General features: G+C 39.0%; 1 protein-coding gene across 7 annotated transcripts in view; it reads right to left on the bottom strand.

Moving 5' to 3' along the window:
• The window catches only part of ABLIM2 (actin binding LIM protein family member 2), a 146,847-nt gene that overhangs the window by 67,898 nt on the left and 53,956 nt on the right, over positions 1–24,993 (bottom strand). For all 7 annotated transcript variants that reach the window (XM_074822032.1, XM_074822034.1, XM_074822037.1 and 4 more), the window contains exons 3-6: positions 22,723–22,906; positions 12,787–12,902; positions 7,864–7,990; positions 5,759–5,852 (exon numbers count right to left, since the gene is read on the bottom strand). In XM_074822032.1, coding sequence (XP_074678133.1) covers positions 5,759–5,852; positions 7,864–7,990; positions 12,787–12,902; positions 22,723–22,906 — 521 coding nt within the window. The remainder of the gene's footprint in view (positions 1–5,758; positions 5,853–7,863; positions 7,991–12,786; positions 12,903–22,722; positions 22,907–24,993) is intronic.

The raw sequence follows: 24,993 nt of genomic DNA, 5'->3' as shown, positions 1-24,993 counted from the left end.
GTTAACGAAGCCACAGAAATAAACCACACTTAGTGCAAGATACACCAGGGAAAGTACTTTCTTTAGAAACAGTGGAAGGGGTTACTATCACTGCACAAGGCAGTGGTAAGGCATCATCTGGAGTACAATGTCCATCCATGCTGAGAGAAGGTGGTTCCAGCTTGGAATAGAGAGTGAGAAGGTCCACCAGCGTCACCAGAAAAGCCTGGAAATGATTATGAGCAGCAGAGAATTTCGTACGTTCAGTTTTGCAAAATAGAACTTGAGAAGAACTAAGACTTCTCTATAAATTCTTCTTAAGAGTTCATCAATTAAAGGGGAGAAGATAAAAAAAGCTAGAAATCAATCTGTACCCAAAGAATCGGTAATTATATACAGGCGACTTCAAAATAGAGAGGTGCTGGAATTCAGTTTCTAAATACATTAAGGATGTTAAGGAAACCCAGGCATGTTCCCCAGGAGGGGACCAGAAAGACTCAGTGGCTGCCACACAGCTCCTCGACACACCTGAAGAGCCTTCCAAGCCTCTGAATGGCCTGTCACGTGGGAAGGAGCAGGACTAGGTAGTCAACCCATCTCTACTGCCTCTGAGCAAAACACAGCTAGAAGACTGATTAAAAAAATCACAAAACAAATGGAAAGTGTTTTCTTGATTGAAAGGGGTCTGTATCAGGCTCTGAATTATCATGCAAAATACAGTATATTTTTAGAAAAAAGGCAATTACACTTATTTTGTCTATTTTTATGATATGCTCCTTAGCACAAGTTGAGATTTTAATTAATAAATAACTGCTTGTGATAGAAGAAGAGAGAAAAAAATATTTTTAGTGCTAAATGCAGAGAAATAGATTGCAACACAACAAAAGGGAAATGGCTGGTTATAAAAATCAACAGCCTGTTATTTTTAAATGTGTTTATTTTCTGTGTTATTGCATGATTTTAACTATTGATGGATTGGCAACAGAGCTATAGCATAAGCACTAAAATAAACCCTTTTTCTCCCTAAAGTTTTTTAGTTGCACTGCATCTTAAGTCAAACTATAAAGTTAACTTCAGCCACCTCTTGCTCCCCATTTAAGATGGTCAGGGGTATATGGGCAGGGACAAAACAGAGCAACTTCTAGGAGAGGACTGATGTTGCATTAAACAGTGCTCTGTATAGTTCACAAGCAAAGCAAACTTTGCCCATAAAAGCACTGATGGGCAGGGGTTTTGTAAAACGAACAGCAAAACTGTTGCTTTTAAAAGCACTAGAAGAATTTATGGTCTCCGTAAATTAGCTGCTCAGCCTCTTTGTAGCTTTTCCAGTACAAGTTCCCTGGGAGACTGGGGGCAAGCCAAGGTGGACTTGAGGGGAAGAAAGAAACAAGAAAGGAATTATAAACAGCTATCCTGTGTTTAAGCCCATTTACTACATGGAATGAATCTGACCCTCAGAAAATGGACTGAAGGAAGAATTTAAGTAACTAAATCATCATTGTATTTGGCTTTTAACCTACAAAAACAGCCATATTTTTATAAGTTATCAGTAACTCACACTAGTTGACTCTCCCTTCCTCCTCTGCTGAATAAACAAAATGAACAAGTGTTGGAAAGGGAGACAATATTATAAAATCTGGGCACAGAATGATTGTGGAAGCAGCTGTCCTCCTGACATTATCACAGAAATCAGAGATGGAAAAAATCCTATTAGGTCATATAGTCCCTCCCGTTGTCATTGCAGGACTGTTCCCTAACGTAGACTTTCCAGTGCCTTGTCCAATCTTGTTTTAATACTATCTAAATGAGGGCTTCCAGAGACTAAAATGGGAGACTATTCTGCTTAGTAAGTATTGCTGTCAGGATTCTCCCCCACTTTAATAGCAATTTGCCCTATTATTTCTGTGCATCTTCAGAAATTATTATATTCAAGATGATAAAAAGAGATACTGAAGTTTTGAAAAATGTTTCAGGATTCCAGACAATTCCACAAAAACAATATATCCTACAAGAAAAAATAGCCATGGCTGCTTTTCTTTTTTTTTTTTTTTTCTGTCCTCCTGACCCTGAGATACACAAACATAACAAGTTGGCCAGTGACAAACACACGCCGAGTTCGATACCAGACAGATGGAAGATATCAGCCACAAGTCCACGTCTTTTGAACAAGTCCGTCTGCTGCAGACAAACAACAAATGACTTAACTGTGTCAGCTCTCTGCATTCTTTTAAATCTGTTTGCTTAGGTCATGACTTCTAGTCTAGCTTCCTAATAAAATGAGGTGTGCACACTACCTCCTTCATCTGACTGCTCTCCACGGTCAACACTGAAGCTCAACAGCCATTTAAAGCAGTCCCTTACAGAGGTCCAAAGGCTCATGGAAATCACATACTGATCACTACGGGAGCTTCACACTGTGTTGTCACCTCTTGATCATGTAAACAGGCAGTGGAAATGTAAAGAAAGCTTCCGAGATACTTCATGGAGAAAGAGGGGATGAGAGCAGGTATTTGGGAGATGTCATGAGGAACAGGATCTGTCATGACAGCAGAATGCTAGGATAGAGGACACGCACCCATATTCAAACTTCATTAGTTTTGCTGCACGCAAAACACCAAATAGTTTTATACAATCTTATGGAAACAACATTAGAGACCATAAAGTTTCCAGGCTGTTGTAACAAGCCTTCAGACATTAAATATCATTGTACCTGTTCAAATCCATTGCCGGCTTCATACTAACTTCATCCTATCTTTCCTATTTGACAGTGACATTATCTGACACTGATGTGCTTTTACAGATCGTGAAAGTCCTTTCTCCTAAATTTTTTTTTAAAAAAGTTTCAGAATCTTGCATGAGTATTTTTTCCACAGTTAAATGCCACAGACTTCAACTGAAGTCACTCCCAGTCTGCATCAGTTCCAAAGTAAGAAGAGAATCAGTGCTACAGCACTGTCATCAGAGCAACACAGGGGAAGGGGAGAGGAGGAGGGCACACATGCACTAACTGAAAACGTCACCTAGAACTACAATGACATACGTAATCAGTATTGGTAAAACTCCTACAACAGCTTTAAAGAAATCAGTTTTCTCAAGTTTATTATTGGTCCATCTATAACAAAAACAAGGAACTCTCCTCCTGTTCAGTATGTTCCCACCAAACAGAAGAAAAAGACACAGACACACGTCCCCCCAGGTCCCACAAATCCAACTCAGTGCTGTTACTATGCAAATCTTTTCAACTTTTTTTTTTTTTCATTTCATCATCCACAGAGACAGTAAGGACTCAGTTCTTAATCACATCACACCACATGCTATTGTTTAACCCTACTGCAGGTAAAATAGCACCAAATAAAGAGAGTATTTTTGTACAGTTATTTCAGGGCAAGAACCAGGACAGAAAAACACAATATTGTGAAACCAAGAGTCAGTACAGAAATTGGAGCTTCTGTTCTCCCATCTCAGTATTAATTGTTCCCTGTAATCTGCTATGAGTAAGTGTACCCTAAATCTGCTCTACCTTTGACCATGACACTCCTCTCTGCATTCACCTCTCTTATCGTGTCAAATATAACTTAATTAGCTTCACCTTCAAAGCCCACCCCCCTCTTACTACCTTTCATTCAGTGTCAAAGGCTGACACTGAAAACATGTAGCAGCTTCCACTGGTCACCTCTTGCATTTTTAATGTTTTTTAAAGTTTTCTCCACAGAATCACAGAATCGTCTAGGTTGGAAAAGACCTTGAAGATCATCTAGTCCAACCATTAACCTGACAGTTCCCAACTACACCATATCCCTCAGCGCTATGTCGACTCTACTCTTAAACACCTCCAGGGATAGAGACTCCACCACCTCCCTGGGCAGCCCATTCCAACGCCTAACAACCCGTTCTGTAAAGAAATGCTTCCTAATATCTAGTCTAAACCCTCGCTGGCGCAACTTGAGGCCATTACCTCTTGTCTTATCGCTTGTTACTTCATTAAAGAGACTCATCCCCACCTCTCTGCAACCTCCTTTCAGGTAGTTATAGAGGGCGATGAGGTCTCCCCTCAGCCTCCTCTTCTCCAGACTAAACAACCCCAGTTCCCTCAGCCGCTCCTCATACGACATGTGCTCCAGACCCTTCACCAGCTTCGTTGCCCTTCTCTGGACACGCTCAAGTAATTCAATGTCCTTTTTGTAGTGAGGGGCCCAAAACTGAACACAGGAATCGAGGTGCAGCCTCACCAGTGCCGAGTACAGGGGTAAGATCCCTTCCCTGTCCCTGCTGGCCACGCTATTTCTGAATCAAGCCAGGATGCCATTGGCCTTCTTGGCCACCTGGGCACACTGCTGGCTCATGTTCAGCCGGCTGTCAATCAACACCCCCAGGTCCCTCTCTGACTGGCAGCTCTCCAGCCACTCCTCCCCAAGCCTGTAGCGCTGCTGGGGGTTGTTGTGGCCCAAGTGCAGCACCCGGCATTTGGCCTTATTGAAGCTCATACAGTTGGCCTTAGCCCATCGCTCCAGCCTGTCCAGGTCTCTCTGCAGAGCCTCCCTACCCTCGAGCAGATCAACACTCCCACCCAACTTGGTGTCATCTGCAAACTTACTGAGGGTGCACTCGATCCCCTCGTCTAGATCATCAACAAAGATGTTAAACAGGAGTGGCCCCAAAAACGAGCCCTGGGGGACACCACTCGTGTCAACACACCACCACACTTCTGATTTGCCTCTCCCACTCTGAAAACATGTAGCAGCTTCCACTGGTCACCTCTTACATTTTTTAAAGTTTTTAAATGTTTTCTTCTGTTTTGCCTCTCCCACTTGAGACAGCCATCTGTAAAAAGTGAGAAAGCTGTTTTTATACTCTTTCAAATCCCTTATTAGAAGTCTTTTTTCTGAGATGTCTGTAAAAACATCTGTTAATGAGAAGGCCTCCCCTGACTAACCCTAACACCTTAGTATGGACTCACTGTTTCCTTCCACTTGCTTCTCAGTTCCTACCTAGCTATAATTGTCCATCATTTGGATAGTTAAGTCTTTGTAGAGCTCATCGCAGATCTTTCTCTGGTGGAAGTCCTATGGGACTTCTCCAGGCTTTCTTAACTGGGGAGGAGCAAGAAGTGAACTACGTGACCTGGGGAACCTCTTCCTAACGCCAATACTGCTAAGGCTTCACCAGACACAGGGAAAGTGCAGAGAGAAAAAGTGGATAATCGATGACATTGATAGGATAACAATACACTTAGATGCAAGGATGAATTCTATTCAGATCAAAGGAATATATTAATTTCTGACTCTGGATCAGTTTTGTGGAAATCTCTTTTTCATAAAGCATAAACATGCACCTAAACAACCTCCTTGCTTTTTAGAACAACAAACTCAAAAAAATCCCTGCAACATAGCTCATTTCTGGGTGCAAAAATACATTTCAAATGATTCATTTTAGTTTTTGAACAGCTTCATCCTAACTTTGGGGATATGATACAGAATCAACAAGCAGAAATTACAAAGGAATTTAGCACAAGTATTAAAATGTGCCCAACAACCCATTCACATATTACTTCTGCTACCTGAACACTCTCCAGCACCACAAATATCCATTTACGGAGTGTGTGTATTATCTAATCAGTAACAGAAGAAACAAAAAAGAATTATAGAAAAAGTTTGTAGTATTTCATAAAAACAACATTAAACTGTTGCGTTAACACTCACTTGTGAGCATACAACTACATCCAAAAGAGCAAGTCTCTTTGTACACTTTGAGATGTGTTTGAATGACAGGTTCTCCTTACCTCGAGCACTCTTCCTGTGATATACTTTTCACAATTGTCACATCTGATACCAAACTTTGCATGATAGTCTGTTTCGCAGTATGGAACACCATCCCTAGGGAAGAACAACAGGCCATACAGAGATTGCTTTATGTAGGCTCTTACTGGGAGATTATACAGCTAAAATTTGTTAATGCTTCAACAATTCATAGGGTGTTTATGGACTTTCCCACCTACCAAATAATTGGTTTTATTAATTTTCTAAAGAACTGAATAGTTAAGGAACTATTCTGGCCCTTCCAATTCTACCACGATCCCACTTTCCTGCTTTGTCAACAAATTCAGTCATTGACTCCCCCCTTGTCACAACGCTCAGTCTCTGAGACCCTCACACAATTTGTTTTGATAGTGTTACTTATTAACTTCTTCCACATGTTTACCCCTCTTTGGAAAAAAAAGTTATTTCTACATATTATTCTTTCCCTCTTATCATCTAATTCGCCTAATATATGTATCATCTATACATATATCATCTAATTTTTTAGCTTAGACTGCAGAGTAATTTCTCAACTGAGTATCTTGACTATAAACCAAGTTTTGATTAACATTTAAGTCTACTGACATTCTTGACTTCCTTAAAGACAGTTATGGATTGATCCTGCTCCATAGAAGCCAGTAATGACTACAGGAATTCAACCTGAGCAGCAGAAGAAATCTTTCCATATGCATGATGCAAACAGTTATTTCACCACCACAAGTGATTTAAGATAATCTACAATTTAAAAATATGAATAATAAAAACAGAAGTCTTAGCTTTTATTCTAAAAAGTCAGAACCAGAACTCTTGGGCTATTGCTCTGAAATGAACCTAATTGTTAATTTTACATTTAGATCACAATTTTACAAAGTTTTACATTTAGACGATTAAAAAGTTGCATGAAAATAAATCGCTCTAGAAGAAACTGGAGACTTCTGTTTCAAAGTGCATGTTAAACATAGTTAAATATGTTTAGTGTGTTATGCTAAAATAGCTCATGATTGGACAGATTTATTAGCAGAGGCATAAATTTATTGGACATTTCTCTGGAGAAACATAAAAATTAATTTTACAGCATACAAGTTAAATTGCTTAGAGACTAATCTATAAGTTATCACAATAATTAATTGAATTAACTGAAGCCAGGATGTTTCTTCTCTTGAGTTATTTTGCTTGGCATTTGTTTTTAAAAAGAGGATTTCACCATAACTATATCTTTGCAATTTATGAGGGTTTTTTTATTATTAAATGACAAGCAAAAAAAGCACTGTACCAAAATACAACAGAGTAGCATAACATTTGAGATAATGCAAAACCTTATTTAAGAACACCCTTTTGTTAAATATTGTTTCTCCAGTGCAAGCTGTGAAATTAAATGTTATACTCTTATTAATCCAAATCCAAAGAATTACTGAAAGTCAGTGGGACACCGGCTCTGAAATTCCATCATCTCTGGGCACTGCTGACTGAGTTACTTAGCTGTTTAGGAAAATTTCATCATATCAACACACTTCTCTGAAGCAGAAATTAATCCCAGGTGCCTTGGCCAGTGAAAGCCCTGTATCTCACCAGACTGATACGAGTGTTGACATGGGACTTGGTCTGTGTGTGTACTTCGTGCTGCCTCTCATTGCTGTCATCACATGCAGTCCAAATCGGACAGCACAAGGTGCTGGAGCAGCACAAAAGCATGATACGTACCTCCTCAATGAACTTTTTGAGAACATTTTTGCTCATGTGAAACACATAGAAAGGATAATACCTGCTTGTTCACATTACAGCATTGCATAGAGCAAAGTCAAACATACAAAACTAAGGGTGTATCTACAGGGCTCTGAAGCATACTCCACCCATTGCCTTTCCATAGCATATCTGTTTTGTCAAGTCCCATTCCAGGTAAACGGACAAATTTGACTTCTACTTTTCTTCATTGGATTTTTTCTGCTTTTAATACAATTTAGATAATAATCTCTAATCTTTTATATATCTCCAAACATACATAAACAAAAACTAAAGGATATGCAATACTAAGTTACTTATCTGGTATTAAAAGAATGCTGAAAATGAGTGAAAATGCTCCTCAACTTACTTGCTTATGTACTCTGCATTCAGTAGCTTGCCGCATGTATTGCACTTAAAACAGCCCAAATGCCAGTGTTTGTCCAAGGCAACCAATGACTGCCCGTTTTTTATTTCTGAACCACAGCCCCCACAATCTGCAAGAGAAAAATCCAGTAGGAGTGAATCACACACTTTAGGTGGTCACGCAACAATACTGGTTACTGCAGTGCAAGGATCCATCGGTGTCCTAGTAACAGGCTCTAAAGCTTGCTGCTCACTGATGGGTGACGAGTGGTGCGGCCCTAATATTGTCCTAACATTGCTAGAATACATGAATCATTCAAAGAAAAAAACCTAATGACTTAGGTTTCCTAGAGACCTAGGTTTTATTTTAATTAATTTATACTGTGTTTAAAAGATACGAAGTTTTGCTGATTACGTTTTTAAGCATCACAAATCAGCCCACTAAGGTTAATAAAAAAGACGTGAAGTCATGAGATTAAAAGAAATAATTGAACCTTCATACTAGACTTTGCTTCTGGATCTGAAAGCTTTACTTATTATTTCAAAATTCTTTTTACAACTGTGAAAAAAAGCTAAGATTAAATACTGAAGTTCCGTAACCAGGAAAAATACACCAATATCTGAGGCATTACAAATTCCTGAGTAGTAGTGACAATATGTGAAAGTGATGGCTGGCTACATATTATTTATAGAAATTCACTTATATAAAGCTCCAAAAAGTGGTAACGAAAATTAAATGCAAAATATGTCATAACTGGATAACATAGGCTAGACTATGTTGGTTAAACAGGCTATACGTGAACTAGCTATACTCCCCAGAAAAAGTAACTGAGGACAAGACTTTTGTGGGGGTTTGGTTGCTTTTTGGGCTTTTTTAACAATGGAAGCTTTTGATTATGCTAGTAAAAGTCAAATCTACTCTCAGTTTCCATATCAACAGTCCACTAATGATTAGAGATGCTACATAGACATAGAATTTGAACCTGGTTCTCTATATCCCAAATGAATTGTCTAATACCCTTCAGGGTCCATCTCTCATTCACTCTTTACTCTGTAGATTCCTGTCCATGTATAACTTTCCTTACAAAATGTTAAATGTTAAAATAGTCAGAACATGTGGAAAAATAGGGATAAATATCAGTAACAAACTGATTCTAGTATCAATATCTCAGTAACCCTTGTAATCCTCCATATGATTATATCTTCCATCTTATGTGAAACCATATATAAATACATTTTTTAGGAATTTTTCATGTATACCAACAATTTCATAGAGAGAACACAAACCCTGAAAGAAACTTGAAGAAACATTTAGAGATGCCAGAAGAGAAAAAGAACACAACAATGTCTTGCATGGAAGAGAAAGATACACAAAGCATTAAAAAAGATTTATCTAGTTATTAAGAAAGAACTCCAAACACAGGATCTCATTAAAAGATTTAAACAGTCCTCTTAAAAACTTTCTGATTTAAGATTCTATTTAGTTGGTTACGTGACACTAATGAGACACTCTGTTAGTACAATTGTAAATGTTTCATTTCTGAGTGCACAACAATAAAGGATAGTTCTTATTTTCCCTTAGTGGATTTGGAACGGATTATGAGAGTAATAACATGTCTCTCTAATGTCACCCTGTAGAGCACCAATATGTGGAAACAAGCCCAGTACAAAAGCATGCGCACCACAGATCAGAACATTTGAGTTTTGCTAATAAAAGAGAAAATTTGGGTGTGTGCCTGGATTTAGTCCCACAAGAGAATAAATACTGCTGCATTCTGCAGTATCTATTCTTTAACTGCAATCAGAAATTTGTTTGTGATCTCCCCTGCACTGGGGTTCATTTGGTAATCTAATTTAATCTCACTGGTTGAGAGTTTATTTCACAAACTTAATACGACACCATATGCTCAGATGTCATTCACCTTTCATCTGTTTTAAGCTTCAGTGGGCAGAAATGCAGGATTTTGTGAGCTACTTTTTTACTTCCAACTGCCATTTTCTCTGTTAAATTCCCGATAATTAAAACCAAATATTCTGGTTGCTATGCCAACACATGCCTACTGATGCAACGTCCTTGTCTTCCTATCTTGGATGCAGCATCCTTTGGTGACTCACCTAATTTCAACCAATAACTCTGCAGAACACATCAATTTGATGCTACATGTTGATATTCTTTCCTGAGTACTCTTTCATCATCAATACTGCCACAAGAGGTTTTCACAGCTAGCATTTATGAACAAAACAGAACAGATAGGTAGGTATTTATATAATAATAAAAAATTCAAGGACTCAAACAAAAAGCTACTATTTGATATTCTTCCTTTCTTCCAAATGTAATGCATAAAGGAGGTCAAAACCCAAGTCAGAAGTCAAAAACAGAAGGACTGGTCAGAGGGGGCAGTGATGCTGGGAGCTCAGTGAGTCCCAAGAGATCTCCTGAAAGCATTCTTGAGCTCAAGTCAGAGATAAATAGGCTGATGAATAACATACATTGTACATATCAGGCAGTTCTGAGCCAGAAGCAAAACCAACATAACAGTGGATCAACATATTACTTGGTCCTTGACTCAGCTTGCTTTAAGTCACACGCTTTTGTGCACTAGTGTTCTTTTATGAAAAGAATTGTTTAAAACATTAAGGTTTTTTCCAAGAAGACTGTTCTTAAAACAAGGAGACATGCCATTTATTGCTTTGTGTAATATGTAGCCTAGCTACAGAGTGCCATTCTGGACTTTCCATTTTCCAGTTCAACCAAGATGTCTCTGATGCTGCTTGTTTATTCCTGAAACACTGGTTCTAGCCTAAGGATTAATGTGGTTGGAAAACAGCTTGTATTGCATATTGGTCTTTTACATATTATATATTAATCTGAATGGTTCTCAAAATCTTTATTATCTTTTTAGATATTTAATTTTCTGTGTATTGTCATTGGTCAGGCTCTTACATATGTTGCTACATACACATGTATGCACCTCCATGTATTTGTGGCTGCAGTGCTTCTCACTGACCCATCAAAGCTCTATTCCCCACACCAAGGAGGGGTTATGCAATTGCTATCCAATTTCCTGAGTCCCATGAGCTCAAAGCTCTTGGGTCAGCTGGGTGCTGCACATCACCATGAAACCAAAAGATGCTGGCCTGCAGCTGCACTGCAAGACGCTGGGGAAATGGAGCAAGGAAGAGATGAGAAAGGATATAGTCTACACAGGTAAGGATGATATTTGTCTAGAATCCTGGAAACAATCTAGAATCATGGTACAATTTACTTGCAGGCCAGATATAGACTTCAGTTTTGCCCTTTGAAAAATCATTATGTCTATCAGCTCACTCCCATCAGTATATCATTTGAAAAGCAGAGCTGGTTAGTCTCAGGTGAAGACGAGATCAAATTCCTTTAGAAGTCCAGTCTACAAGTGTGACAGATATCATCCAACTTTGAACCAAGACTCTTAACCAATTCCACTGAAACCTGTGGAAAGGCTTCATCCATTTCTGATGAGATTTAAAGCAGATCTGTATTTGAGGTTTAAATACATACGTTTGAGATTTTATTTGTGGAAAAGCTAAACTTTTGGTTTCCAAGGTCAGTTTTTGCCACAAAGATATGCTTCCAGTGCTGCTTCCCTTTGAGGCAAGTGGTTTGCTGAGGTTTCCAGGTACCTGTGCATTGGGGAGACTCGGTGCAGCGACCTGAGAGAGCTGGGGAAATGCAATGCAAGAAAAACTCTCCATAGGGTGTATGTGTGTGTGTACAGAGAAAGGGAATGTAAGTACATTAAAGGATTCTGTATCACAGATAATCAAATAAACTTGTTCTGTCAGTACTCAACCAGGCAAATAATTTCCATTAAAGTCAAAGCCACTTTTCCAAGAGACAAGGAGACAAACAGATGATAGGCCATTAAAGTACAGATCTGCAAATGCAGCCAGCCAAGATGGCTGAGGATGATCCATCTCTTGAATAAGTGACAAGAGAAAGCACCAAAAAGAGGGACATCGCCCCCCCAGAAGAGAACAGCATTAGCAAGAGAGGAATCAGCACCGCATCTCTCACTGCATTCACACAGCAGCTTTTGCTGAAAAACTGCAGAAAGGAGAGAGTGAAAACCTCTGTAAAAAGACAGATGCAGGGAAAAACAAAGAAAAAAGAAAAAAAAAAAAAAAAAGAGAAGCTTCTTCCTGAAGTGGGCTGGATTCCTTATATACAAAGAAGAGCAATCTATGGGGTCCTTCCTTGCTGAATCCAGCTCAATGTGATGTGACAGTCATTAAACATATTTCTGTCATTGATGTTTACTTGAATTGCTGTTACTGTTTAATTACATAAAGGCAGTGATTGACTGTTAAAGCAGAGGAACAGAGTTCAAAGCAATAACAGCACTCTGATCTGCTGCAAAAAATATTGTATGAAAAGACCACATTTCTTCTCTGCAGTGTTTGTATCTTCTGATAGCACACGATAGTAGTGAGGTCAAGGCACATGTCCCTCTGGTCACACTGCATACATTAACCCTTCCTGTGTAGTATTTAGCCATGTGATCCTGTCACTGATATTTTCTGAAGCAATACCAAAACATGTACAAGTTATTAAATCTCACATTGGGTTTTATTTTAGCTGGAGCTGGACTAAATCCTCAAAAATATTAACATCTACATTACACTTTTCTGCAAATAATTTGATTTCCTCCAATTTTAATCAAATGTATTGAGAGGTTCTGTGTATTGTTAACCCTATAATGGCACCATTTGCGTTTCTCTTTAATATCACTTTCCTGGAAAGGTACCATATACTTTTTCACATGGCTACACTATATTTCTTTTATGCAGCATAGTGGTAGAAGTTCCAGTTAACACATACTGGTGTAAAACTGTATTCTTTAAACCTCTGCAGAGTAAGAAGTACCAACAGAAAAGAGCAGAAACTTACTTCGCAGGTTCTGTACAGGGAAAGAGCCGGTGCTACTGGAAGGGGGCAGGGAACATTTCTGGCAGATGCACTCCTTCCCATTAAATGTTACTCGGTCACCAGCGGGGAAAGGCAGCCTACAACAGAGGAAGCAAAAGCAAACAGGTTACAGGCTCACGCCTTTATCGAAATGAAACATCTTTCCATAATGGAACTGCTTATTAGTCTGGTTTCTTTTTCTCTGCTTGCCCAATTCTCATCCACAATTTTTCAGCCACTTGGAGGCCAAAGTACTGAAGGGACACATCAAACAGACAATTTTAAATGCAGATGTTACATCTACTTAGTAAAAAAATAATACCTAAAGATACAACAACACACTGAGCAAGTCCAAATCCTTGTGTATCTAAGAAATGTAGTATCAGCAAGCATTGATCACTAACAGGATTGGCTACAGAATCAAAGTGAACTTGGCATTACAGGGGAGTAAGTACAGGCAAATGCAGCTGCTGTTATGTTGTTAAAATGCTGCATGAGAGTGATGACTTTTATACATTATAAAACCAGCACTTATCCTCCCAACTTTGATCACATCAAAGTCCTCTTAATCTATATGCTCAGAAAGCAAATTCCAGTGAACTCTCTCATAAGAGAAAATCTACCCCAATTATAAAACCCAAAGCATCTACATTACTTGTTTGCTCTACTCAACAACAGCTCTCCTTATGCTTAATTAAATCCTTCCTTTTTATCAATGTCCTTAAAACAAAAAGCTTTCCGCCATGGGCTTTCTTGTCTGGGCACTGCTGAGGTTTTTTTCTGTAAGAGGACCAGATGGACAAATCACTTCATAATGCAGCAAAGGATGCTGAGGATTTAGAAACACATTTTCCTCCACCCAAAGCTCAGGCCCAACTAAATCCCAAGCGAGCTATCAAAACATGGCTTAAGTGGGGCACAAATATAACACAGGCCTTCTGCCTCATTGTGAAGTCCATCTGATCACTTCATTAACATTTCATTAAAACTCTGCATATTTCCCCACAAACAAATTCATACCAATTGAGAGGTTATCTTCACTAAAAAAGCTGCATAGACACTTCTTTCTAAGCATAAATATTATTTTGCTCCCTAAACCATCCAAAAGTGGCTTATTCTACATTTGTGTTGCATTTAAAATAAAATTTTTATTACTTAAAAAGATAATAAAAGCAATACTGTCCTTTGTTTCTAAATAATGTTACTAAAATTTATTTTAAACCACCTAAGTAAGTGTTCAACACTGTCATCCATTTTGGACCACAGGCAATACTTTAAAAATTACGAGGACACATGGAGTTTAATATTGTTATATCTTTGGATATCTGATAATTAATTCTGCTTTTCACCTTTTTTGTTCTTCACTAATGACTTTATACTCCAAGTACTCGCTACCTTCTTACTTACCTAAAGTTAAGACATGGAAAAATATTTTATGGAAATAGCCTTTAAAACTGCCTTGCTCTTTGACACAACTAAATGCTCCATGTGTGATTCTGGTACAAACAGGCCCAACACCATATTAGTACAGATCCAGGAGTCCTAAGTTTCCACCTGTTCAAGAGAGGATTTTCTACCATGAACTTTACTCAATAACCCGATCAGAAGATGACAACACTGTCTCTAGTGTACAGACAGGATATGATGGAGCTGCACTCAGTCTGACCCATCTTGCAGCAATCCAGCAGCAGCAAGCTCCTGTGTCATGTATAAAAAAACAAATGTTCTTTTTAGATAATAACTGTTACTCACAATGAATTTTTGTACTGCTTGAAGTCATGGAGCCTTCTAATATATGTAATAAATAAAAGAGTTTCATGAATATCACAGAACAGTTGAGGTTGGAAAGGACCTCTGGAGGTCATCTGGTCCAACCCATAAGTTTATTCAAATGAACATACATACATTTGAATAAAAATTAGTAAATGTGATACACTTCTATATAGATAATAAAAACTAATGACTAATTACCAAAAACTGTCTCAAAAATGGAGTGATATAATTCAAATGCTGTCCTAGTTTTCTACTGCCAATGTGAAAGAAACCATTTAATCATGTTTTCATTTTAACAAATTATTACAAAATCAAGTCTAGAACTTAGTATTATTGACTGATCTGGAAAGGCACAAGACAAGGAATTTCAACTGTTCCAGAACTGAGACAAGAACTTGTAATCGATCTCCTACGTGTTTTTAGGAAGACATCTCATCTTGATTTACAGAACCCATAGATGACTTATGACCACTGATAATCTGCTCCAAATTAACCCCCCCCAAAAATGGTAACCTGTTCCACAGATACAATCACACAACTACTGTTGTACACCGCTGTACAACCACCCCAACATCTTTCATTCTCATGGACAGTTGCACGCCCTGGGCAGGATATTACCATCAAGTATGTTTTGCCAGTGTCTTTATAGGGACCAAGACTGAGACTCAGTTAATGACCCAGCTGGACTCTCATGAGATGTCTCAGTAAAACAGCAGGCTTTGCACCACTAATAATCCTGGAGATGGTGATGTACTGTAAGCCACGAACAATTCACTACTCTGAAGAAGTACTGCAACCACTGAGCATTCTTGTCTCTAGTATACTAGGAGCAGTAGCCAGAGAGAAGGTTAATATATTTTTTGACTAGGTGATTCACCTAACAAAAATGCAGCTGAACTTCCAGCTGAACACAGAAGCCCATCTCAAACAGATGCACCAAGCATTAAGTAAAGTAGAAGCAGGGACTGATCACTTTGAATTGGCTCATCTACGTTAGGCAACTGGACAATCTGAAAGAAAATAAATTAAAGCTAGAGAAGAACAGGATAATTGACCTCTTATGGCACAAAGACAGAGCCAGGTAGATGATGCCCAGAAAACGTGCCAAAGCTCACAGGCACCACAGCATGCCACAGAGCCTCCTTACGGGGAAAGGGTGGGGGGAGGCATGTGGGGGCTTTCCTACTCTACAAACATACAATATTTGGCTTGTTTTCTGAAAATTTAGTAACTAGTCACTGTGCCCTTCCATTCAGAAGGGAGAGGGTAACAATTCCACTTCTCAATTAAGTTTTCCACATCTGCAAGATATCTTACTCTATAAAAGCAGGGAAATCCTCCTTGGAAGTTGTCCATCCAAAGATACAGGCAGACGTTGCCTGCCCTCATTGGTCTTCTAAACCTGTAATTAAGTGTCAGCGTTTGCTTCACTATTTTGTTCATTGGGAATCCAGAATTCGTACACAACACATTTGCTAGTATTTCTGTAACATCTGACCGCTCCCTTTCACAAGCAGCCCTGCTTGAGGATTTCAGCGCCAATACGAGTGAAGGCACAACAGAAGGTGATAACAGTCAATTACCAAGGTTTCAGTTTCTGAGCTCTTTAACTTGTGAGCAGGACTATATATAGCATTGTAGGTTAAGAGCAGTGTATCTGTCTTTGAATATAATGACATCTCACAACCAGTCACCCACTGAACATTGCTAGGTATGGGTTATAATTAGCTACATATCCTTTTAAAAATATTCAGTGTGATTTTCACAGTTGGCTAATCTATGTTTAAAATGAGAATTAAGAGCATCTTTAAAGGAGCTCTCTGAAATGACTTGTAGGATTGTAATACATCTTCTATGATTCACTTCCCAATGAATTTTGTTTTATCCACCTGCCTACAATATTTGTAAAACACAGCAATGACTGGAGCTGACCAACAAAATTATACTGTAAAACATCAAACAACTGTCAGCCTAATCCAGGGTAACTGTGTGACACTGAAAGGTTTGGTCCTGGTTTTGTCCTTCTCCACACCATGCCTCAACCTATACAGCTTTGGGCAAATCATTCAAGCTTTCTGGGCCAAATGAAAACATTCAATTTTTTCAGAGCAGCTGGATGTCCTTCTGTTCTTTAAGTTGCTCATCTGACTCTGTGGCTGAACAGTCAACTAAATTTGATATAAGAAAATTAACATATGCATACGGTCAGGGTTGTGGGGAGAGCAAATCTATTAATTTCAGTAGCAGACTGAAGTTACACTGGGTCGGGTGTAATGTCAGACTGCAACGTAAGGACCCACAGGATCAAATTGCACTCTAATTTGTACCTAGTACAATCACATCCCTCAAGGTTGCTCCATAGGGACGAATTTGATCCAGGGTGTTAAACGTCATGAAACAAAGTGGACATTACCTGCTTTTTGTTGCCTTCATGAATATCAACAAGGGCAAATACTGTCCTGCATCCAGGGAGGAATAACCCCATACACCAATATCAGCTGGAAAGCATAAAAACATGTTGGGTTCTGGTGGACTAGTGTCACATGACATTGGCTGAACATGAGTCAGCAGAGTATCCCTGCAGCAAAAAAGGCCAACTGCACACTGGGCTGCATTAGTGTAGTCAGCAGGTCCAGGGAAGTGAGCTTTCCCTCTGCTCATCATTTGAGAGATTGCATCTGGAGCACTGTGTACCATTTTGGGCTCCTCAGGACAAGGCTTACTGGAGGGAGACCAGTGGAGGTGGCTACATCCAGAGCTGGAGCACAGGACACATGAGCAGGAGCTGAAGGAGATGGACTTGTTCAGACTTAAAACGCTCAGGGGAGATCTTATTGCTGTCTAAAACTACCTGATGATGTGTATATGAAGTTGGAGTCAGGCTCTTGCCAGAGGTACAGAGTGAAAGGACAAGAAGCAGCAGATATAAGCTGGAACATGGGAAATGCCAACTCACTGTAAGGAGAAAAAAAACCTACCACGAGTGTGCTCAAATGCTGGAACAGATTGTCCAGAGAGTCTGTGGGATCTCCATCCTTGGAGATATTTAAAATGTGACTGGGCAATGCCCTGTTTGAACTGGACTTGCCTTGAGCCAGGGGCTGGACCACAGGACCTCCACAGGTCCCCTCCATTTTACATGACTCTAGGGCAATAGGTATGCTCCATGCATAAACCTGAAGAGCAGGATAGCAAGACTCCTTTGTTCAGGAAGCACCATATATTGATAAACGTATTTGTTTTAGAATCAAAACGCCAAGAACGTTCAGTCTGATTTCAAAACTTTGGCCTCAACATCCAGATGAAGAAGCCTGCATCATGAGATGTTTTGAGAAGTACCCAGTACTGCTTAAATGGGAACCAAACTCTTTCAAAATTCAGCAGTACTAAAAAAAGTGAGCAATTAAAAAGGTTTAGCATATTCAAGAAGCCTGACATAATTGCTATGTTCCAGAATAAACTGAATTTTAACTTCTAATTTTCAGTATTGTCTTAATTTCTTAAGACATACATACACAAAAGCCCCCAGCTTCTTTCTAGAAATAGCAGTGTAGGACTATAAAACCCTTTGCTGGGAAAAAAAAAAAAAGTTTTCAGTTTTCTGAATTTTTATATTCAGCTGCCTGACCACAGTGAATTACCTTCTTGAAGATAACAAAAATACAAAACGGATTGAGAGAAGTTTTAGATCTGGATTTGGCACAAAACTCTTTGAATATGTAACTGCCTTTTGCCCCTCCACACATTATTCATGTCTGCATGGCACATATTCAACTTCCGTCAATATGCTGTTTCAAGACAAAGCTTCCTAAATTCAGTCAAAATACTGAACTCAGATATCCAAATTCTGTAAAGCAAACATATACCTGTTTTTTTATTAACCTGGAACACATGTGCTAATTTACCCCCCCAGCTAAGTAAGAGTCAAATTGTCCTTCTCTCATCATTTACATGGCACAAAAAGCTGTATTTCTCCAACCTTTAATTGAAAGAATATTGACATTAAAGGGCTATTATATACATTCCTCCAACTGGATGAAATAAACAACACCCCCAACTTTACTAATTACATTAACCCTTAAAACCAAAACCCAGAATTTTGATACCCTATGCATACACAGCATGTCAGTAACATTGAAATCAAATATAGAGGCTATATATAGTACAACCTTATGCAGACCATGAATCTTATGTATGTATGGTCTGCACAGATGTATATTTATATAACTTACCACACTAAGCCTTCTCCTGAAAATTCAATTTTCAAAGGTATTATCACAGATATGATTACCCATTGCTTTTTGAAAGACTCCATTTCCTGCCCCTTCCCATCCTGCATAAGATACTCCTGGGAGCCGTACAGTCCTGTTTCTGACATCCATATAAGAGCTGCATGCACAATTTTAATAAAACTCAGCTTCTATTGATACAGATAGACTTAATTTTCTCCCTCTTTCTATTTCACTTTTACAAACATGTGAACCTTTTGGAGGAAATGTCTCTGGTAGGCCTCTGGAGGACACAGCCCCTTCCAATTAATGAAACCGTAAGAATAAGATTGTTCACCCACTTCCTGAAAATTTAGTTAATATGCAATGTTTTTTAATCTATATTATTATTCTTCTACTCATTCCTAGTTTTAGACATTATCATCACGAAACACAACAGCAGAAAACTGTTCCATTGGACTATAAACAGCACTGGAAGAAGAAGGGGCCAAACCCTCAATCTTTATGCCACCAGAACAAACACACAATTGAAACCAAAATTTGTTTAGAAGCCAACTGGTCAATGCAAGATAAACAATCACACAGAATGATACATTTGACTGTGCTTTTAATAGTTTTTCTCTGAATACTAATTCATTTTTTTTCACACTTTGACCTGTGGCAGCTCTGCGCAATAGCATCTGAGTCCCAAGGATGAGCTGGGTTTCTGACACCCAGCTTTTTCACAGAGGGCAGCAGCTTATGAACACAGTGCAGAGGGCACCAGGGAACACAGCTCATTTCCGAGACACCAGGTCATGTGGCATTCAAAAGCAGTAATATCAGGAGCTCTAGAAAACAAATGGGCTTGTGTTACTGGCTTTTTCTCACTGCTCCAACTAGCAGTATGCACACATTCGATTCTTCTCACTGATTTTACCATCTGAAGCAATATACACTTCCCACCAGTTTCTATTCAAATCTTATCTTCTCTGAAAATAAGAAAAAAAGGAGTTGAATAGTAAACCAGTCACAGTGGCAACACAGCAACAGTTTAAAAGAGATACTTCAGAGCTACAGAAATACAGGTTATAAAAGTGCTCATTTAAAGCACTTGATCCTGCACCACTCTGAAGACCCACGCCATGAGTGCAGACTGCCTTCTGCTGCCAATGTTCTCCCTGCTGAAGTTGGTAAGAGCCTTGCTTGGTTTCCATTAGAGCAGGATCAGCCCCACTGTCAGTCCGTCATCACCTCTCGAGTTCACACCCTTCTAGAAATCAGATTTCTAGAGCACCCACATTAAAGTACAGCTGTAAAAGGTAATGTCAGATGCAGTTTGTGCGATCAGTCAACTGCCTCAGACGGCATGCTTTCGGCCCATTATTTAAGGTTTCTGGCCATCTGTGAGAAATGAGGACACAAATGGTACTCCTGATTTCCCACCAAAGAAAATGCCAAGGTAGAGTGCTTTACAATCACGTACCTCAAATCACATGGTTCTGGTTTTTTTGTCTTTTAATATTTATTTTTTTAAAACAAAAGAAAAACGTTCTTGTTTGTAGTTAAACCACATGCATTTACAGTCTACCCACCTTATTTTTACTAAGGATATCACTCAATAAAATAAATGCTGCTGATGTTTAGATAGGACACTCTTTCCCATAGAAAACATAAATTATGTCTCACTTGCAAAGACATGGGTAATTGAAGCAATGCTGATTTAAAGCAGCTGAGGACCTGGTCAATTTTTTTTTACTATAAACAGATGATAGGATTGTTCTGTTGCTCTGCACCAAATTCAGTGTTACAACCCCCCTGGGAGACACTAATTGAATCCTGCTAGTCAGCAGGGCATTAGTTGGCTCTGACAAACACCACATGAATTTGCGTGTCCTTCTAAGCAAAGCAATGGAAGCAGATCCAGATCTTCCTACCGAAGTTTTACATAGCAGCAATTAGAAACTTCATCAGTGGAATAGCTTTTAACCCAACTATTTAGTTATACAGAAGGTTAAGGAACATCTCAGATTTTTTTTTTTAATATGAAATCCTGTTGTATCAGGAACTTAATTTTTAAAAGCTTTAGCATGTGTTCACTACATATAGTATTTGTAGCGTTCTAGTGAGTATTTTCACTGTATTGCAATTCAGCTCACCTGAATTGCTAGGTACTTAAGGATAAATAGCTTAGTCATAATTATTCTGAATTTCCAGGGAGACCAAATAAATTGTACCACCAAGCTCTAAATTATCAGCTGAACAACTGACTAAATACAGCAGGTGGTTAGTATATCCAATGGCCTGACTGAAACCTAAGTTATGTACCAAGCTGCTAAGTACAGTAACACACAGGTAAATAATTTATGCCTGAATGCTAAACCCTAATGGTGTGGCTGAGGATACAAGCACATTTAGCAGGTAAATGGAGTCAACCAGCTTTTCTTCTTTTAAAGGAAGAAGTACCTCACTTTACAGAAGGTACTAGTGCTAAGAAGAAAGGTACCAAGAATTAGCAGAAGAGCTGTAATACTGACAGGCTGCAGGCCAAGAGGATGTGCAGTCAGCAGTTAACTCATGAGATCTCCAATTACCCAATTAAATAATTTCTCCTCCTATTCAAAAAAAAAAAAAAAAATTATTTTAGGCTTTTTTGTTCTTCACTCTTCATGTTTGTCTAAAGTATCCAAAAGGAAAAAATCTCCTATTAAACATAGCAAAACTTGGAACAGACAGAATTTAATGTAATAAAGGCTTGTCAGTCTCAGAGTCTTCCCCTTAATATGGCTATTTAATTTTTCCTGCACTTGATACGTTAAATTGAGATCCTGCCATGTACCATGGCTGTTCTGGAATTTGAAGTCCTGCATCTGCATCAGTGCAGCAGGACATCTGAGCTCAGTGGCCCAATGAGCTGGGTAGATTTGGCTGGCAGACAGCCTCCGCAACACGGACACGCTGGTTTTGGACTGCACAGTCACCTGAATGAGGCACCAGCACATACAGCACCTACAATGCGGTGCATCAGTGCCCCATTGTGCTTTCCCTTTGAACATGGGATTACTTTTCTTGTACTGCTAAAGGCTGAAGTTTAGCCAGAGGAATTATCACAGCATTTCCATGTGCTCCAAACTGCTGTAACAGTGCATTTCCTGAAGGTCTGGTGGATTTAAAAGTTTCTTCCTGAAGTCTTCAACAGTTTTGTTTGTGTTCTTTCCACAGAAAAGGATTAAGATGCAGGTCAAACAGACTTCAATCACTTGTGCTGCAGAGTCTGCAAACATCCCCACCAACACTGGGTCACAACGTCACACATACCCGTGTGAGAAATGATCCCACTGAATACCCTGGGCTGTAGCGGGGGAGAATCTTGTGTGTTGTATCACTTGTCACCTCCATGGCTGCTGGAGATCCTCAGTGAAATCCAAGACGTACATGTCTGTGAGTCCAGGACCTTTCTGTCCTACTTTAAATGACTATCGGAGTTTCTGGGAAGCAGCACTGCGAAACTTCAGTTCAAATCTATTAATACAGTAACTACTCAGCTTGCTGAAGACTCAGCCACTGGCATTTCTATCCTTTGTAACTTCAGTCAACAAAAGACAAAATAGCAGACATCGAAGAAATAAAGCAACATTTGGAGTAAAAGGTCTGACAGTAGAGGCAGTGGCAGTTTCTCAAATACTTTGAAAACCTCACACATAAGATACCATAAACCAGAAAAAGTATTTGAAAGAAAAAGTGGCAACAAAAAGTGGCAACTCAGAATTTGCCTTTTTTTCCCCCCCCCCCCCCCAAATTCTGCTACTTTTTAAGGAGTGGATAATAGAAAACAACTGGGTTATTTTTCCATCTATAGGCTATAAGTTTGAAGCCTGGCATTGGTCTTTAAAAATCTAGTTTTTAAATGAAACACAACTTCATGTAGAAAACATACCTGCAGACAGCACACACAAAACAGTCTGGGTGATAGGTTTTGCCCAGTGCTGAGACCACTTCTCCCTCAATGAATTCATCACAACTGAAGCACCGTGTGCCATAGAGTCTCTGGTAGTCCAAAGTACAGATGTAGTCTCCCTGTCTCACAAAAAATCCTCCTTGAGCCAGGTCACATCCACAAGCTGCAGGAAGAGAAAAGGCAGACTCAGAAGGCTGGAAAAGCAAAGCTTGCTCTTTCAGACGATGCTGATATTTCATCTATGGTCAGTATGGTTCCTGGTGGAGTATTTGAGCATTCAGTATATGGGCTTATGATCACAGAGCAGCTGTGCATCTGAAAAACTACTTTTATAGTAAATTACATCAGTGATGTATTTCGTACACTAATGGTTTGGATTTATTCCATGTAAAAATATTAACCTCAGTGCAGAGGCTGCTACTACAGAGTTAAGTCTTTAGGAGTTGAGTTCAGGGCTAGTATATACGACATCTGTCATATTTAGTAGGTTAAAGGAAATGCATGAAGGATATAAAGCTTCAAAATCTAAAGCACCAATGTTACAAAGAAACATCTCTGAGAGATTACAATTGTCTGATATTCCTCCTGGACACAAAAGTGGTTCAAATATTGCTCCCTCCAAACATGGGGTTTTATGAGCATGGCAACTGCTGTAAACTTCCACAAATTTACAAGATCCTTTTTAAAAATCAGATCTTATGTTTACCTGATAAACATCACTCACCAAGCATGAATTGGAGGGATCTCCATAACCATCTGCTCCTGGCAAAAGTAGAGTTTTTAATCCTATCTGTCAATTTATATTTTTAAAGCTAAATCTGTAGGAAAGGGTTAAAGTTGATTAACCAAAGCCTTGCGAGACTTTTCAGGGGCTTTCTCCATTTCACCAGGATGGAGCTAGGCTGGCATTTTGTGAACATGTAAGATGGGAAAGGAGAGATACAACAGACTGGCTGAAGTCATACAGAAGTAGACCGAGATGCAGATGATGATCCTGATCCATATTGATCAGGATCTTTGAAAACAGACTTGAATTGATTTATAAGGAGAACTGGAATTCAAAATGGTGATTCTGCTGCTGTGCTGATTACTACTTTAAGTCACAGCATCTAACTTTTTACTATGTACTTCTGCTCCTGGAGGTGTGCATGTTAAGGAAGTACTTCCAGCAGCAAACCGTGCTTAAAGACAAACGAGGCTGAGGAGACAACCACAGCAGTATCACTACTCACATCCAGCACACAGAAAAATGGGAACATTGCTTATGAAATTTGGATTGCATGTACAAAACACTGAAGAGCTTGCCTTGGTCCCAAAATAACAGAGGTACCTAAACATTTAAGTTCAAGACTGAGATTTCTGCTTAGGTACCTGAGAGTGCACAGGCACTTTAGTTTTCAAACGTAAAGCCTCCCAACTCACACCAAAGCCTGCCTGCAATGCCAGAATCAGTCATCGTGCATCTAAACTATGAGAAATGAGCACAGCAGGCATGTTCAAGGCACAAAATAACACATAGTCACAGCACAGAAATCCCAAGAAAGCATAGGATCCTGAGCATTCATTCAAAAACACATCCAATCACTCGCCCTTTTTTTACTGTCTCTTAGTAGAGACCACAATACAGGAGGCCTGGGCTTAAGGCCCTCTTTAAACCCTGAGTGGGCATTTAAATCCTGATCTTTCTCCCTGGAGATGGTCCTAACCACTAAGTGATGGAAAACAACAATCATTCTGAAACTGTATTAGCATATGACCAAGAACTGAAGAACCATGGGTTAATTAACTTTTCTTATAAGGCAAAATAATTTCAATTATATTGCATTTGTCATGGACAACAACTATGGACTAGATGATTTATCTTGCAATACATTGTTCCTGTGCTTTATCTCACAGGCTTAATACATTCACTTGAATATTTTTCTTTTTCACCCTTGCTCTAATTTTTACTAAGGACATGCTTTTTGTACAGATTTTCCAAAAATATGGCATGATTTGCTGAATATTATGAGTTTCTTTCAGTCTATATATTTCATCTAGGTACATATTGGTGTGACAGAAGCACAAATCAACTATGGATTTAAGATGATGCTGAACAGCATGCTGAGCTGATAAAATGAGGCACTAGAGCAGTTCTAAATTGTATCATACAGTGTTTAAATTTGCAGAGTGGATCATAAGAGAAAAAAGTTAAAGGACATAATTGGATTTCTGAAAGTAAGCAGGGAGGGGTTATGTCCCTATAGAGTA

Source organism: Strix aluco, chromosome 4 (genome assembly GCF_031877795.1).
Source record: "Strix aluco isolate bStrAlu1 chromosome 4, bStrAlu1.hap1, whole genome shotgun sequence".
In the NCBI taxonomy this organism is placed as follows: domain Eukaryota; kingdom Metazoa; phylum Chordata; class Aves; order Strigiformes; family Strigidae; genus Strix; species Strix aluco.
This window is presented reverse-complemented; position numbering and strand designations above follow the sequence as displayed.